The following is an 18,868-nucleotide window of genomic DNA, read 5'->3' as shown; positions in this document are numbered from 1 at the left end:
AATAGATAAATTGCATTTAAAGCTGAGCACACTTTTTTGTTTTTACGATGTCTTTTTGTGGATAAATTCCTTTTCTTTCACATCATAAGCAAAACTGATGATATTTAATAACGTCAGAGATATGAAAATCAGATTTTGTACTGTATGTGACAAAATCATTTATGAATAAAATACTTACATCTGAATAGTGTAATTAACCAACACAATCCAATGCAATGGTCTATCTATGCAATGCAATGGTCTACCCAGCTCTAATGTATCCAACTTTGACATAAGCAAAGCCTAAATTTCTCTCTTTCAATTAACGATGATCACATAGAAATTTTCCTTTTAAATTTTAAAAACTCTGGTTTCCAAGTAGTTAGCAATCAATATTAATTTACAAGCTATATAATGTCTTTAATAATGTGTATCAAAATGTCCTTTGTATTAACTGTATGTGACAGGCATAATCTGACAACAAAAAGTGGATTATACATTTATATACAGTCACCTAACTTAATTTTCAAAAGTGATTAAAGTTAATAATCAAATCAAAATATGACATAAAAGTACAATGATAATGATTTAAATGCATTATAAATTTCTAGATCAGCTTTATCTAGAATGAAAAACTACAATTGAAAATAAAAACTTGAAAATAACATTTGAAAAATAAAAACTAGTGTAACATTAATACTATACACCTGCCTAATGTGTAATAATTTTCTATATTGATCACTGAAATTTCCATGTAGAAATATGACTGCTCCATTGGCCTAGTGGTTAGAGCATCCATTTCAGATGCAGGAGGTCACGGGTTTGAACCCCAGCCAACTCATACCAAAGACTTATAAAAATGGTACTAACAGCTGCCTCGCTAGGCAGTCAGCATTAAGATGTTAGTGTTAGGACTCAGGTCGGCCTGGTGTCAGAATAATGTGTCTGGGTGAGACATCGTGCTACATGACTGCGACCTGATGCCTCAGCACTAGACATCACTATAAACTGCCACACTGCAGACATCATAGCAATATGACTGAAATATTATTAAGCTACATTAAAAATCCAAATCACACACTCTGACTTCATGCAGAAATGATCTTTCTTCTTAGGGTTTTTGATCTATGAACAGCAGTCCCCCAAATCAACAGGCTTTATTTTCACCCTATGTGTAAGCCCTTTCCAAAGCTTGAGATATAAAACTATTGTCATTCTACAGAAAATATTTTTGTTGCAGTCAGTGACTTTAACTTTTAGGCCCAAAACCCAAGAGCCTTTTTCTTTATCCCTAGTGCAAAACATTCACAATAAGTGACTGAAATAATGTTAATATGTGGAAATCATTTTTCGTTCATTCAGAGAAATGACATTGACCTTTACCTTTTGACTCTAAAATCAACGGGTTTGTTCCTTACACCAAACAAAAGTGAGCCATAAAGTGTGGTAAGCGATGACGGATATTTTTTGTTTCTGGTTTTAATGGCACTTTAACATTATACTGGCCTAATGTCTTGCTGACGGTCACACTGAGGCTTCCAACCTGGGATGGTAAGGTCAGGTTTCAAACTCACTTAACTCTTGGATTATGAGCCTGATATCGATACAAGTGAGATACCATGGCAACAACTCAACTTATTATGCAGGAACCAAGTTTCTTTTACAGTTAAGGACCTTGACCTTGGTCATTTTCATCCTCAAAATTAGTAATCCTTTTCATTGCTTCAAGTGAACGCCATCCACACAGAATGATAAATGTAGATTTATAGATTTAGGACAACTGAAACTATTGTGTAGATATCAAATTGGTGACAGATGGATGTAATGACAATATTAATTGTTCTGCCTTTTGGCATGTATTTAAAAATCATAGAGATTCCAGATCAGAGTTTTGTGCCCATTCCTCTACCATATATTGTAGCTAATCATTAACTACAGGTACAATAGTTGGTTTACACATACTCATTCTGAGTGTCTACCAGATAATCTGAAAACAAAGCAAACACTTAAGTTCGACTCGAGAGAGAGTTAAGCCACCATGTCAGTAGTAAAAAAAAAACAGTCCCCATATACACCAATGTTATCATACACCACAAATACCTGACCCTATTCTCAAACAGCCCCCATACACCAATGTTGTATACACCACAAATACCTCTCTATTTTCAAACAGTCCCCATACACCAATGTTATGTATGCACACAAGTACCTCCCTATACTCAAATAGTCCACAAACAACAATGTTATATACACACAAATACCTCCCTATACTCACAATGAATGAACCAATTTACATATACAATCACAGATGCATGTACATACATAATTCAAAACAACAGATGAGAATAGGTTTAAATGGAATTTTACAATATTACTCATATAAAAGATCTATTATAAAAACTCATATTTTATTTTGCATATTAAAATTGCAGAGCTATCAATGTTCAAGAGTCCAGTTGTTTGTGGTTTTCAAGCAAAGTGCAGGAACCCTATACATTTTTTGTTCAATCACAACTAAAATTCCAAATGATGTTGATAAGTACTTGCAGTTGTCTCCCTTGATTTGTCAATATTAGCACTCATGCTAAATATACAAGACAACAGGTAGCATGGTTACATTTCTTCAATGGATATGACAGATCATTTTAGAATAGAAAAGTGTTATAGAAAAATATCTCATTCCTCATTCTATATGGTCTTCCCATGAACTGAAGAAATAAACATGCAATATATATTTGGTCCTTTCAATATTATGCAAGTGCAGGAACTCTATCAAATCTGTTGTTTGATTGCAACTAAAAATCCAGATGATGTTGCTAAATATTTGCAGCTGTCTCCCTTGATTTGTCAATATTAGCATTCATGCAAAATGAACAAGGCAGTAGGTAGCATGGTTACATTTTTTCAGTGGATATGAAAAATTATTTTAAGATAGAAAAAGTGCTGCAGAAAAATATCTGATTCTTAATATGTCTCCCCATGAAGTGAATAAATATGCAGTATATATTAGGTCCTTTCAATATTATGCAAGTGTTCCATTTTTTATACATAACAGATGATCCTACTCTGTATCCTAATGGACTTAATGCTAATGCACTATATAAAATTGTATAATTTACATTGATATATTGTATATCCTTTATAACAATATAATTATATGTATGACTGTTTGTCTCTAGTTTCTTTTATTATTTTACTAATTCAAGTTTCATTAGAGACTTGTGTATCTTTTAGATCCTGTCATATAGAATTGTTATAAAATTGTTATAATGATGCATATCATTTATGACGTTACGTAAAGACATAATTGTTGTTTTAAAATAAAAGACATCATCCGTTACTTTCAAAAGCAAACATTAAATGTGAAACTAGTTGCACAGAATTTTCGGCATTTGTGTTGTTTTTTTATCACAATTCTTATACCTTTATATCAAATAAACAAGAGTCCCAGGAAGGCACTGACACTCCACTGTTTAACAATTATTAATTGCCATATTTACTGTGATTTTTTCCTTTTCCTTTAATTAGCAGATTCATATTCCTTTACATGAAAGAAAAATTCATCTGCATTAAAAATGCCTGCTTTTGTAAAATCAACACCATAATGGCCATATTGGATGTAAAACCTGATATAAAAACCCTGTTAGTGAACACCCCATAAATTTAAATAAAGAATAACCTAAAAAATAAGCATCGTTCATACCTTGAATTTAAGTTTGATTGCAGTTACATACTTTTATTATTTATTTTCTCCTTAATTTATTTCTTTTTACCAACTCCCCCCCCCATGTAGATTCATCAAGAAAACCAAATGTTCATAGAGTAACCAAAACCACATAAGTTTTTATTTGGCCTCCATGGAGATCAACAACATTTCATTTTTAGTCTTCTGGTGAAGATATCATGGTAATATGGATTTCCATCTAGAGGACATAGAAATGACAAAATTTCCAAGAGGGTATTCATGGTGGCCATACTGGATATGAAATGGGCACCATTTTATTTAGTACCAGCTAAATATCAAGTATACCAAGATCCAAGATTCTATATAAAATATAGTATATGCATGCTTCCCACATCTGGTATGTGATGCCTCCCTCATCTAGCATGTTCATATTTCTTCATCTTGTGTCTGGGTATTGGGTATTCCCCCACATCCAGCATGTGCATGTTTCCTTCATCTGGTATGTACTCCTTCCCTCATCTAATATGTGTATGTGTCCATTATCTAGAAGGTGCTTATATCCCTCATCTTTTATGTGTTGTTTCCCTCTTCTAGAATGTGCATGTTTCCCTCATTTTGAATGTGCATATTCCCTTATCTAGTATGTGAATGATTCCCTAATCTAATATGTGCATGTTTTCCTCATCTGGAATGTATTGCTTTCAGCATCTAGTACATGTATATTTCCCTCTTCTAGTATGTGCATGTTTCCCTCAATTAGGATATTCATATTTCTCTCATCTTGTATGTGCTGCTTCCCTCATCTAGAATGTATATGTTTCCCGCATCTTCAATGTGCGTGTTTTCCTCATCTGGTATGTTCTGCTTCCCTCATCTAGTATATGTATGTTTCCTTCATATTGTCTGTGCATGTTTCCCTCATGCAGAATGTGCATGTTTCCCTCATCTGGTATGTGCATGTGTCCCTTATCTAGTATGTGCCACTTCACTCATCTGGTATGTGCCTGTTTCCATCATCTAGAATGTGCATGTTTGCCTATTATCTAGAATGTGCATCATGTCATCATCAAGTATGTGCATGTTTTCCACATGTAGTATATGCATGTTTCCCTCATCTGGCATGTATTGCTATCCCTTATCAAGTATGTGTATGTTTCCCTCATCTATCATATGTTGCTTTCCTCATCTGGTGTATCTATGTTTCCCTCATCTAGTATGTGCATGTTTCCCACATATGGTATGTGCCTGTTTCTCTAATCTAGAATGTACATGTTTCCCTCATCTAGAATGTACATGTTTGCCTCATCTAAAATGTTTATGCCATCCTCATGTAATAAGTGCATGGTTCCTCATCTAGTGTCTGGATATTCCCCTCATCTAGACTATGTGCATGTTTCCCTCATCTGGTATGCACTCCTTTCCTCATCTAATATGTGTGTGTTTCCATCATTTAGAAGGTGCAAGTTTCCATCATCTGGTATGCGTATGTTTCCCTCATCTATAATATGCATGTTTACCTCATCTAGAATATGCATGTTTACCTCATCTAGAACATGCATGTTTACCTCATCTAGAATGTGCATGTTTACCTCATCTAGAATGCCCATGTATACCTCATCTGGTATGTGTGCCTCATCTAGTATGTTCATGCTGTCCTCATCTTGTATATGCATGTTTCCTCATCAGGTATCAGGATATTGCCATCATATAGTGGGACCACTCTTTTGGCCTAGTGGTTGGAGTGTCCACCTCAGATGTGGGATATCATAGGTTTGATTACTGGCCAAGTCATACCAAAAACTTATAAAATGGTATTAACAACTGCCTTGCTTGGCACTCTGCATTAACAGGTTAGTATTAGGACTGGTCGGCCTGGTGTCAGGATAATGTGACTGGGTGGGACAACATGCTACATGTCTGTGCCATGATACACCAGTGCTAGACATCACTATAAAGTGTCACAATGCAGACATCACAGTGATATGACTGAAAAATTGTTAAAGCTAGATTAAAAATCCAAATCTCACACACACACACACATTATATAGTATGTGCATCTTTCCCACAATCAATATGACTTGTGCATGTTTTCCTCATCTGGTATGTGGTGCTTCCCTCATACAGTAGATATGTTTTCCTCATCTAGTGTGTGCATGATTCCCTCATGTAGAATGTGCATGTTTTCCTCATATATAATGTAATTGTTTTCTTCTTCATCTGGTTTGGGTAATTTCCCTCATCTGGTATGTGTAGCTTCCCTTGTCTAGTATATATATATATATATATATATATATATATATATATATATATATATATATATATATATATAATTCCCTCACCTGGTATGTTTATGTTTCCATCATCTAGAATGTACATGTTTTTCTCATATAGAACATAATTGTTTCCCTCATCTTGTATGTGTATTTTTCCCTCATCTGGTGTGTGATTGTTTCCCTCATCTAATATGTGCATGTTTCCTCATCTAGTGTCTGGATATTTCCCTAATCTAGTGTGTGCATATTTCCCTCATCTGGTAAGTTCTCCCTCATCTAATATGTATATGTTTCCCTCATCAAGAAGGTGCAAGTTTCCCTCATCTGGCATGTGTCTGTTTCCCTCATCTAGAATGCACATGCTGTCCTCATCTAGCATATGCATGTTTGCTTAACAAGTATGCAGATATTCTCCTCATCTAGTATGTGTTTTTCTCATCTAGTAATAATATGTGCTGCTTCCCTCATCTAGTAAGTGCATATTTCCTTCATTTAGTATGGGCATGTTTCCCACATTTAGTATGCATAATATTCCCCTCATCTAGTATATGTATATTTCCCTCATATAGTATGTGTATGCTCCCTCATGTAGAACGTTGATGCTACCTTCACCAAGTTGCATGATTTTAATATGATTTTGCATATAAATAGCATGCAAATAAGCTGTTTAATCACAGTGTGAATGTAAAGCCAGCTAAGCCAGTAAAATAGGAAATGTGGGGCACAATGCCATTGCTTACCCATGTAGTAATAGAGATGCATACAATATTCCTTTGCATACCCATGTCATGTACTAATAGAGATGCATACAATATGCCTTTGCGTACCTATGTTTTACTAACAGAGATGCATACAATATGCCTTTGCATACCCATGTCATGTACTAATAGAGATGCATACAATATGCCTTTGCGTACCTATGTTTTACTAATAGAGATGCATACAATATGCCTTTGCATACCCATGTCATGTACTAATAGAGATGCATACAATATGCCTTTGCGTACCTATGTTTTACTAACAGAGATGCATACAATATGCCTTTGCATACCTATGTAGTACTAATAGAGATGCATTCAATATGACTTTGCTTTTGCATGTGGTACTAATAGAGATGCATTCAATATGACTTTGCTTTTGCATGTGGTACTAATAGAGATGCATTCAATATGACTTTGCTTACCCATGTGGTACTAATAGAGATGCATTCAATGTGACTTTGATTACCCATGTGGTACTAATAGAAATGCATACAGTCATCTAGTTTATTGATTCTAGCATGAACAATCAAAACAGAAAATTGAACCAAAATCAAAGAAGTATGAAATATTGGTCACAATGACCTTATTTCCGCTGCAAATGTGTACTATTCATCAATATTCACCAATCATTAAGTTCCACGATTAATTCAAGGTAAAATACCATATGTGTGTATGTGTGTGCATATATATATATATATATATATATATAATGCAAAATATAAGTTTAATGTATGCCAACAAAATACTAAATGTAGGTCACAATGACCTTCTTTTGTTATAAGTCTTGAAACATAAAAAACATAATAGAGAAATGTTCAGTATGGGTCAATATGATCACACTTTGTAATTAGGTTGTAGCACTCATCAAGATGCAAGACTTCTCACCAAGTTTCATGGTTCTATGTATAACAGTATGTATGCAGCATGCAAACTAGCTTGAGCTAAACAAAAAACTTACATAGACTGTATAACTAATGTACATATAAAATTATACAGCCCAACCCCCAGTGGGCTGGTGCCATTAAATGCATTCCAACTGTTGACAAGGACCTTGGGAAAAGAAAGAGATGCAATGAACTGTACGTATGTAAATGCCTTAATCATTGTAAATGCCGATGCCAATAAAGATAGTATTGTAGTCAAGATTGTTGCTTGGAACTTTTTTAAATGTTTTCTTTTCAGTCTTCAGAAAATATATCAATGCAAGATCTGATAAAATTCACTGCATTATCTAGATCATTTTTTATTGTATTTCCTTTTTATGGCAGATAATTCAGTCTGTATTTGTGCAAATGGCATTTTAGTATGTCCATTTCCCAGAACTGCTATGAAGTTGTAAATAAATTATATTCATTTTTCTCAATAATCTTACCATTTATTAACATCTCTTTCTTTCTCTCTCTCTCTCTCTCTCTCTCTGGAACCTAATACACATCTTGCTAAATTATGCTGATGATGGACTTTATCATTGTCATTAAAATAAAATTATTTTATTGAGGAACATAAATGATCATGAAAAAAAAAATAGAATATATCCAAACTGATGTTCCTGACTTTCAGTCAAATAAATTGTCATTTTATTGATTAATGACAGTCCATAGCATTCATCCATTAAAATCAGGTTCATGCAATCATGGTTTGGTTTGTTTCTGTGTTTCATGACACCGCCAGTTAGTCATTTAGGGCTGATGCAACTGAAATAAAGTGCCTTGCCTATATGTATATTATGGTATCCAACACAGGCTGATCTTATAGATCGCTCTGTACCTGCACCTTTTTCATGACATATCCAGCACTCCAACTACTGAGCCACATCTATTCCTGCTTCCATTAAATGACATTCAAGAGGGTCCTTTGGGCCTATTCTGCCTCTGTTAACTGCCTCTTGTGACATTCAAGAGGGCGCTTTGGGCCTATTCTGCCTCCATTCATTGCCACTCATCACATCCAAGAGGAAGCTTCAACCTAGTCTGCATCACTGATCATGCTGGGGAAACAATCATGAACTGGCTTCTACAATATACAGTTTCAAATGAACATAAAGTGTGCAAAGTGTACTGACCATCTTTCTCTTGAGCTGGTGTAGATGACACCAAGCTACATAATACACAGTGTTCAACATCCAATTGTCACAGGTTATTACAGGCAAGTACTCCACTGTAGTCAGTTTCTTTTGTGATTCATGGAAGCATGCACCCTGGATTATAACCTGCTATGACATCCTGGATTATAACCCACTATTAGGCCTATAAGATGGTGTCATTTTTAATAATCTAGCAACTCACCCTGTGGGTCTTATTCAGGTCAGTTGAAATAAATGAATTGAGTACTAGCTGTGTTATGTGCAACAATTGCCTGAATTTGACCAATATAGTCTCAGTCTCTCACTATAAAGTGTCACAGTATAACAGTCTCTCACTATAAAGTGTATCACTATAACAGTATCTCACTATAACAGTCTCTCACTATAAAGTGTCTCAGTATAACAGTTTCTCACTAAAATGTCTCAGTATAATAGTCTCTCACTAAGAAAGTATAACAGTCTCTCACTATGAAGTATTAGTGCAACAGTCTCTCACCATAAGTGTTTCAGTATTTCAGTCTCTCACTATGAAGTGTCTCAGTATAAGTCTCTCTCAGTACAAAGTGTATCATTATAACAGTCTCTCACTATAGTCTCTTTATAACAGTATCTCACTATAAAATGTATCAGTATAAGTCTCTCACTATTATGTTCCGCTCAATATAAGAGTCTGTCAGTATAAAGTGTCTCAGTATAAGTCTCTCACTATAAATTGTCTCAGCATAACAGTCTCTCACTTTAGAATGCAACAGTATAAGTGTCTCTCACTATAAAGTGTCTCAGCATAAAAGTCTCTCTCCATAAATTGTTACAAATATACTGAGGTCTTAATCTATATAACAGAGACAAGTGAAATCAACAATTTAAGTAAAATTAACAAACAATTTATTTCTCTAAGTTACAAAGTTAAAGTTTAAGAGGAACAATTAAATCCCAAATAATCCTAAATCTTCCTATCCCAAGTCCAAAATATAGAATGTTATGAATGAATTACAATAGCCACAAATGTACTGATGTACCAGGAGTCTTTAAGCCTTGAACTAAAAGTCTTGAATGTCCTGATGTACCACAATGACAATTCAAAATGTCTTTGAATGAGTTATTCCTAACTGCAAAGTAGTGTTTTTGTCCAAAACATCAAAAGCACTTTGAAGTTCCAATGAGTAATTTCAATAAATAATCCCCTTTGAATTATATTTGAATGCAACAGTAATTGATTCCACAGACTGAACTTAAGACAGGACTGAAGACACTGATTACCAATACCTCATTATATATATATATATATATATATATATATATATATATATATATATATATATATATATATATATGATGCAATAGCATTTTCTAAAACTAATGGAAAATTCCAAATTATTGTTAATACATTTACTTCCAGAACATATATTCATAAACAAAATTAGGCTTTGAACTCAAGTTTTAGTAAATATCATAAAAAACAAGACCAAAGCCAGGTAGGCCTAACCTCTACCCTCAATTACTGCCAGAGGTCAAACACACAATATAAAATACATAATAAAAGTGTCTTACTAAATTAATAGTCTCTCATGATAAGGTATCTCAGTGTAATGATCTCTAATTATAACATTCTCTCACTATAAAGTGTCTATGTATAACACAGTCTATCATTATAAATTGTCTCAGTATAACACAGTCTATCATTATAAATTGTCTCAGTATAATGCAGTCTATCATTATAAATTGTCTCAGTATAACAGTGAACTGGTAGAGTGGACTCCAAGAGTGAAAGCTTCATCTTTACCCCAAATGCAAGCCATCCACAAGGACTGGTTTATGTCTATGATGAATAAATAATGTTAATGCAAAATCTAGCTTTGTTCTCAGAGTGACATTAACTTTTGAATTTGAAATCACTTGAAAATTTATTCAAGTCATCAATATATGCAAACAAATCAATGAAATTAAATTTGGCTGCTTCATGTGGTTTTTGCTTAATGATGCAAAGATTTCATCTAAAGTGGGTAGCTCCCCCTTGTCCAAAAAAGAAAGAAGGAAGGGGGTAGTGGAAAAAAAGGAGATGGGATGAAACAGCCATCATACAATATTTACATAACACTTCAGGATTCATGTTACTAATTGTATGGAAAAATGGGAACCAGTCTGGAAATGGGTGAAGATAAAAGAGTATATATGGGTTTGTCTGGAGATAAAAGAGTATATATGGGTTTGTCTAGTCAGGAATGGTTGATAATGACAGATAAATTTTAGTAAAAAGTATTTTTGAGTGCTCATGCTAGTTGTAACTGGAAAAATATAGAGATATTGTTTTATTGATGGAATTTCAATCCTTTAACAGTCTTGAGTTTGTAACACTCATTACTGAAATTATCACCTGACTCTTTGGTGCAGAATTGAAAGCACATGTTTCAAACAAATGCAAGTCTAGAAAACGCCTCAGATCATATAATTTCTTTACACAGAGTTGTCATCCAGGAAACATCTATGCTAATAAATATAAATTTCATCATGGACACTCAGAAATTCAAAGGTATTGAGTTTTTAATATATGGTGTTTGCATAGGTTTACTATGGGAACTGAAGTTTGGAAACTGAATTAATACCGTGAGTCCTTCAATATCCATCTCTCTTTCTTCCTATATAATAAAAATTGTATCCTGTGCATAATTTTTTTTATATATTTGTGCAGCTTAAACTAATTTGAATTAATTTAAACTAATTTGCAGGAGCTCTCATGCAACACTGCTCTCGATGTCTGCTAATTGATATAAATTTTGATGCATCCTGCATTCACATGCTCTGGCAACATCTCTGATGATGCATTGAGGTCAAAAAGAATGTTGTGGTACATGGATATGACATGGCATTTTTTCCTGATTCTACAGTCTAAATATGAAAGCTATATATCCCTCCATGGCTTGCAACATGTTATCTTATAGAAAAATGAAGACATTAACCAATGATGATGGCACCATTTGCATAAGTACCAAACTAAAGCAGGCGAGACAAAGATGAAAGAATCTTAATGTTTTGTTTTATTCTGAATATTCAACAGTGGGAGAATCACTGTGAAAAACTGTGACAAAATACTGTGTCCATTACAAAGTATGCCTTGAAGTACCCCAATGTATATACACAAATTATGCCATGAAGTACCTCAACGTGTATACACAAATGTATGCCCTGAAGTACCCCACTGTGTATATACAAATGTATGCCATGCAGTACTTAAATGAATACACACAAAGTATACCTTGAAGTACCCCACTGTATATACACAATGTATGTCCTGAAGTACTTCACTGAATACAAAGTATGCCTTGAAGTACCCCACTGTATGTAAATAATGTATGCCCTGAAGTATACACACAAAGTATGCCTCGAAGTACCCCACTGTATATACACAATGTATGCCATGAAGTACTTCACTGAATACACACAAAGTATGCCTTGAAGTACCCCACTGTATATGCACAATATATGCCCTGAAGTACCCCACTGTATATACACAATGTATGCCCTGAAGTACATATGTATACACATAGCATGCCATGAAGTATCCATGTTATCCATACAAAGTATGCCTTGAAATACCCCACTGTACATACACAATGTATGCCATGAAGCACTTCACTGAATACACACAAAGTATGCCTTGAAGTACACCACTGTAAATACACAATGTATGCCCTGAAGTACATATGTATACACATAGCATGCCATGAAGTATCCATGTTATCCATACAAAGTATACCCTGAAGTACCCCACTGAATATGCATAATGTATGCCCTGAAGTACTTCACTGAATACACTCAAAGTATGCCTTGAAGTACTCCACTGTATATACACAATGTATGCCCTGAAGTATCTCACTCTGTAGACACAAAGCATGTCGTGAAGTACCCATGATATGCACCCAAAGTATGCCCTGAATTACCCCACTGTATATGTACAATGTACACCCTTTAGTACTTCACTGTGTATGCACAAAGCATGCCATGAGGTACCCATGATATGCACACAAAGTATGCCCTGAATTACCCCACTGTATATGTACAATGTATACCCTTTAGTACCTCACTATGTATGCACAAAGCATATCATGAAGTACCCTCAGTATACACACAAAGAAAGCCCTGAAGTACCCTACTGTATATACACAAATTATGATATGAGGTACCTGACTTTGTATACACAAAGCATACCATGAAGTACCCATGATATGCACACAAAGTATGCCCTGAAGTACCCCACAGTATATGCACAATGTATGCCCTGAAGTACCTATTTATACACAAGGCATGCCATGAAGTACCCATGGTATATACACAATGTATGCCCTGAAGTACCTGTGTATACACAAGGCATGCCAGAAGTACCCATGGTATATACACAAAGTATGTCCTGAAGTACCCCACTGTATATGCATAATTTATGCCCTGAAGTACCTGTGTATACACAAAGCATGCCATGAAGTACCCATGGTATATACACAAAGTATGATGTGAAGTACCCCAATGTATACACAAAGTGGATTGGACAACACCACACTCCTCCTGGTTAAGAGTTATTTTGAGTGTAGCTCAGTGATAAAAACATTTGTTACTGAAATATGATCTGTGCTGCAATAACAATGCCTAAACTTAAGCTAACATCTAACTGATAATAAAATTGAAATAAACCACTGTGAAAGAAATTCACATATCTCACTTTTAAAGAAATTCACATAAAATTATCTCACTTATAAAGAAATTCATGTATGTCACTGTTAAAGAAATTTATATGCATCACTGTTAAGGACACCCACATATATCACTGTTAAAGAAATTCACATGTGTCACTGTTTTTCACATATATCATTGTTAATGAAATTTACATATATTACTGTTAAAGAAATTTACAAATATTACTGTTAAAGAAATTCACATATCTCACATTTAAAGAAATTCATGTTTGTCACTGTTAAAGAAATTCATATGCATCACTGTTAAACACTCTCCATGCATCACTGTTAAAGAAAATCACATATCTCACCATTAAAGAAATTGACACGTATCAATGTTAAAGAAATTAACAATTATTTCACTGTTATAGAACACTGTAAATCAAATTCTCATAAATAACTGTTCAAGAAATTCATAGTTCCCACTGCTGAAAGCTGGCTTAATGTGTAACACCACAGGCTTATACAAACAATGATTTTGTCCAATAATGTCTCTCTCACACTTTTTAGTCAAAGCCTACAAACTCTCTAAAAGTGAGCTGTCAAAAATGGCTCAGCTACCAATGGCATCATCTTCTTCACTCAATCTCAGTGAAAAAAACAATGACAGCAATAATTAGAAACCAACATTCAACAAATGCTTTCCTAAAACTAGTTTTACTAAATTGATCAAACATATTCCTCAGTCTTAGGGGGCCCTGAGTGGCCAAATGGTCTAAAGTGCTCACCATTATGAATCACTGATATCTAATACCTCTGTCTGTGGGTTTGAGTCTCAGGCTCAGTTAATATGGGCACATGAGAAATCTTGCCAGTAACTTCCCATGGGTCGATGGGAATCTTCCAGTGGTTATCCCTGGTTCTACCACCACCAGTTAGGCTGGCCACTTATCCATAGCCTATCTTGTTCTGAAAAATGGCACTATACCCCATAACAACATTCACAAACTAAGCTTATTTTGGGTTCTTCTTTACTTCAATTACAAACCATACACAAAGTTTTATAACTATACATGGCAGACAACTCAAGTCATTGTGTTAAGGCCATTATCCTTCTTGGAGTCAGTGACCATGACCTAGGGCCATTTGATTCTTCCTGACACTAAGTGCAAGCCATACCAAAGGCCTCGTAATTTTGCTACAACTCTTTGATCTTAAACTAAGTAACAAAAAAGAGCAAAAACAACACATTTAGAAAAATTTAAAAAGAAATTGATTTCCTAAAATACAATGTGAAACTTTAAAAGTATCTTACTGTACTGTGAATTAAATCACAAATAATCCTGAATGTTCAATTTACATCTTCAAAACTGTAGATTATTCTGAACGAATCCCAGATGTGTTCAAACGATTTCCAATCTTGAAAGTGAAGATGAAATAGCCTGAAATAGTGTTGATTTTCTAATAGTCTTGATGAATCACAATGATATAGTCCAAAACATCTCTAAATTAATTCATAATAATCCTAAACTAGTGATTGAGTCTGAAAGAATTATTGAATACTTTGTAATTCCGGTGAATCCTTTAAATAAATAAATCCTCTCACATTAAAACTGAAATCAAAGAAAACTTTTTACCTACAAATAATAATAATCTTACTAAATAATCTTCCTTATGCCAAGTACAAGCCATTCTCAAAGCTTCATGACTGTACATGGTAGAAAGCTCATGCTATTGTGTTGAACCCATTTCAGTGTTTGAGCCAGTGGCCTTGACCATTGACCTCTTGACCACAAATCAATAGACTTCTTCCTTTCAAACCACCCACAAAGTCTAGTAACCATAGATGGTGGAACATTCAAGTTATATTTCAGAAACCATTTTCATTGTTCAGTGACAGTGACCTTGATGGTTGATCCCAAAATGAACAGAAATCTAATTTAGGCCATATGCAATCTACTCTCAAAATTTAATAACTGCAGATTGCAGAGAAGCTGGGTCTTTGTGCAGAAACTATCTGCTTTGTGTGTCCTATTGCTATGGACCAGGTATGCATGTCCTACTGTTGTTATAGACTAGATATGTGGGTCCTACTGTTATGTACTAGATATGTGTGTCCTTCTAATATGGACTAGATATGTGTGTTCTACTGCTATGGACCAGGTATGTGTTTCCTACTGGTATGGACTAGGTATGTGTGTCCTACTGCTATGGACCAGGTATGTGTGTCCTGCTGCTATGGACCAGGTATGTGTGTCCTACTGCTATGGACCAGGTTTGTGTTTCCTACGGCTATGGACCAGGTATGTGTGTCCTACTGTTCTGGACCAGCTATGTGTGGCCTACTGCTATGGGCCAGATATGTGTGGCCTACTGCTATAGACCAGCTATGTGTGTCCTACTGCTATGAACTAGATATGTTTCCTACTGCTATAGACCATGTATGTGTGGCCTACTGCCATGGACCAGGTATGTGTGTCTTACTGCTGTGGACTAGATATGTGTGGCCTACTGCTCTGGACCAGATATGTGTGTCCTACTGCTATGGATTAGACATGTGTATCCTACTGCTATAGACTAGATATGTGTGTCCTACAGCTATGGACTAGATATGTGTCCTACTGCTCTGGACCAGCTATATGTGTCCTACTGCTATGGACCACTTATATGTGTCCTAATGCTATATACCAAGTATTTGTTTCCTACTGCTATGGACCAGGTATTTCTTTCCTACTGATATGGACCAGGTATGTGTGTCCTCCCATGCTGGACCAGCTATGTGTGTCCTACTGCTATGGACCAGGTATTTGTTTCCTACTGATATGGACCAGGTATGTGTGTCCTCCCATGCTGGACCAGCTATGTGTGTCCTACTGCTATGGACCAGGTATGTGTGTCCTACTGCTATGGACCAGGTATGTGATCCTGTGCTAGACTAGCTATGTGTATCCTACTGCTATGGACCAGGTATGTGTGACCTACTACTATAGACTAGATATGTGTGTCTTACTGCTATGGACTAGAAATTGTGTCCTACTGCTTTGGACCAGGTGTGTGTGTCCTACTGTTATGAACTACATATGTCTGACCTACTCCTATGGACCAGGTATGTGTGTCCTACTGATATGGACCAGGTATGTATGTCCTACTGCTATGGACCAGGTATGTGTGACCTACTACTATAGACTAGATATGTGTGACCTACTGCTATGGACCAGGTATGTGTGACCTACTGCTCATAATGGACTAGATAGGTGTGTCTTACTGCTATAGGCTAGAAATGTGTGTCCTACTGCTTTGGACCAGGTATGTGTGTCATATATGTGAGCAGCACAATACCACATCATCGTTACAGTTTATTCTGTATGTGGGATGCCACTTCCCCAATGCTGACTTAATGTTCCAAAGCTTATTTGTGGAGTTTTGTGGACATACGGTCAGAAAGCAATGAAGTGGTATACCTCTTTCTGCTATTGCAGTATGGACATAAAAATGTAAACGGTAAAAACTGAAAAGATATTCAGGAAGATAAACCCTTCCAAATAAAATTAGACATGTAGTCCTATATATAACAGAGAAGATAAAGATATTCAGATTCTTTGAAGCGTATATAAATAAAGAGAAAGGTATAAAATATAGTCTTACAACATATGGATCAAAGTTTATTATAGAGATTGCAGTCTTTAAAACTGTCCAAAATTTTCTCTGATCTTTTTCTTTCTTCAGATTTAAAACCTTCCTAACTGCAACACTTATGTTCTCACTAAACACTTATGTTCTCACTAAACATTTATTTATCACAGAGTCCAAGTCGATACACTTACAAAAATGTCTTCCACTGTTAGTGGACAATATAATGATATGCACTGTGGTCGAGTTTCACCCTTCAGGAGGCAGGCATTGGTCAAGCATATGTTTCCAATACAATGTAAGTGGCACCACACCTTCTCATCTGTATAATTTGTTCCATATGAAGGATTCCACCTTCGCAAATGTTGATTTAATGTTCTAAAGATTATCTGTACAGTTTTTGTTCCACATATTTGCCAAGTAGACATGTAATATGAATTAATATAATATTTGAAGCCTCTGTAGAAAATCTATATTCAGATGCTGATGACTGCACAGAAGCCTTGGCTGCTATATCAGCCCTTCTTTACATTTATCAATGTGATCAGGCAGCCATCTTGTTTCTGTAATATTTGGGATATTACTAGTATGTCACGTTTAATACCATTTTGTCCAGTATAATGTCAGGTTGTAAAATGTTTTATCAGTTAGTCAAATTTAATATCAGTTTGTCAGACTTAATGCCATCATGTAAGTGTTATGTATAACTGTTGCTGGTATATTTAATTTGAATTGTGAAATTGATCTTAATTCATAACTAAGGGTTGGAGTTGGGCCTACCTGAATAATGTCTTTTTTATAAACAACATATTATATCACTATTTTTTGTCTATGATTTTATATCATATATTAATATCATTATTATTTGGAGGTAACATATTTATGTGGCCTTTTGACCATGGAAATTTCTAGAAGGGATCTTGTTTATGCAATTGATGGGAAAAATGATCACCTCATCATGGTTCTGTTATTATGCCCTAGGTTTTTATATTAAGGTTGATTATATTAGAATTACTCATTCTATTTTAACATCAGTCTTTAAAGGAATCAATATTATTGTATTTCATTTAATAATTGAGAGGAATTATTTATTTAAATTATTCATTGGAATTAAAAAGTGCTCATTAATTTGCAAATAAAACAATATTTTAGAATTGTTGTGAATTGTTCAAGTAAATTTTGTATCATATTATTGTGATACAACAAGACTGTTGACACCTTATCACACTTGAAACTATGGAAACATGGTTCAAATACCCTCCACAGTGTACCACATGTAAAGGCCATCTATCTTTACATCAATAAAACTTTTTATTCAAATTAGGTTTAGCAACAATTACATTCTGTGAAAGCAATTTGAAGATCTAATCATATTTGCTTTTGGACAGAATTAAATGTAGATTAAAGATTTAAATATAGCTTTAATTTTTTTTTGTAAGCTGAAGACTTAATCCAGTGCTGTGAAGAGTTGAATGGCTTCATCTTGTTAACTGTCTCTTTAATGGGAATTATAGTAATAATAACAGGATAGTGGAATGTATGGTAATAATAGAAGTATACTGGGATACATGGTAATAATATCAATATAATGGGATGTATGGAATTAATAGCAGGATACTGGTATGTATGGTAACAATAGCAGGATACTGGTATGTATGGTAATAATATCTATTTACTGGGATGTATGGAATTATTAGCAGGATACTGGGATATATGAATATAATATCAATATACTGGGATGTATGGAATTGATAGCAAGATACTGATATGTATGATATTAATAGCAGGATACT

General features: G+C 34.7%; 1 protein-coding gene across 1 annotated transcript in view; it reads left to right on the top strand.

Annotated features, from left to right (window-relative positions):
- Positions 1-16,056: 16,056 nt before the first annotated feature.
- Positions 16,057-18,868, top strand: part of LOC149774011 (uncharacterized) — a 45,019-nt gene continuing 42,207 nt past the window's right edge. The window contains exon 1 of the mRNA XM_089945894.1: positions 16,057-16,164. Within this exon, the coding sequence (XP_089802020.1) occupies positions 16,057-16,164 (108 nt within the window). The remainder of the gene's footprint in view (positions 16,165-18,868) is intronic.

Source organism: Sinohyriopsis cumingii, unplaced genomic scaffold, assembly GCF_028554795.1.
Source record: "Sinohyriopsis cumingii isolate HCF-2022 unplaced genomic scaffold, ASM2855479v2 utg000452l, whole genome shotgun sequence".
In the NCBI taxonomy this organism is placed as follows: Eukaryota; Metazoa; Mollusca; class Bivalvia; order Unionida; family Unionidae; genus Sinohyriopsis; species Sinohyriopsis cumingii.
This window is presented reverse-complemented; position numbering and strand designations above follow the sequence as displayed.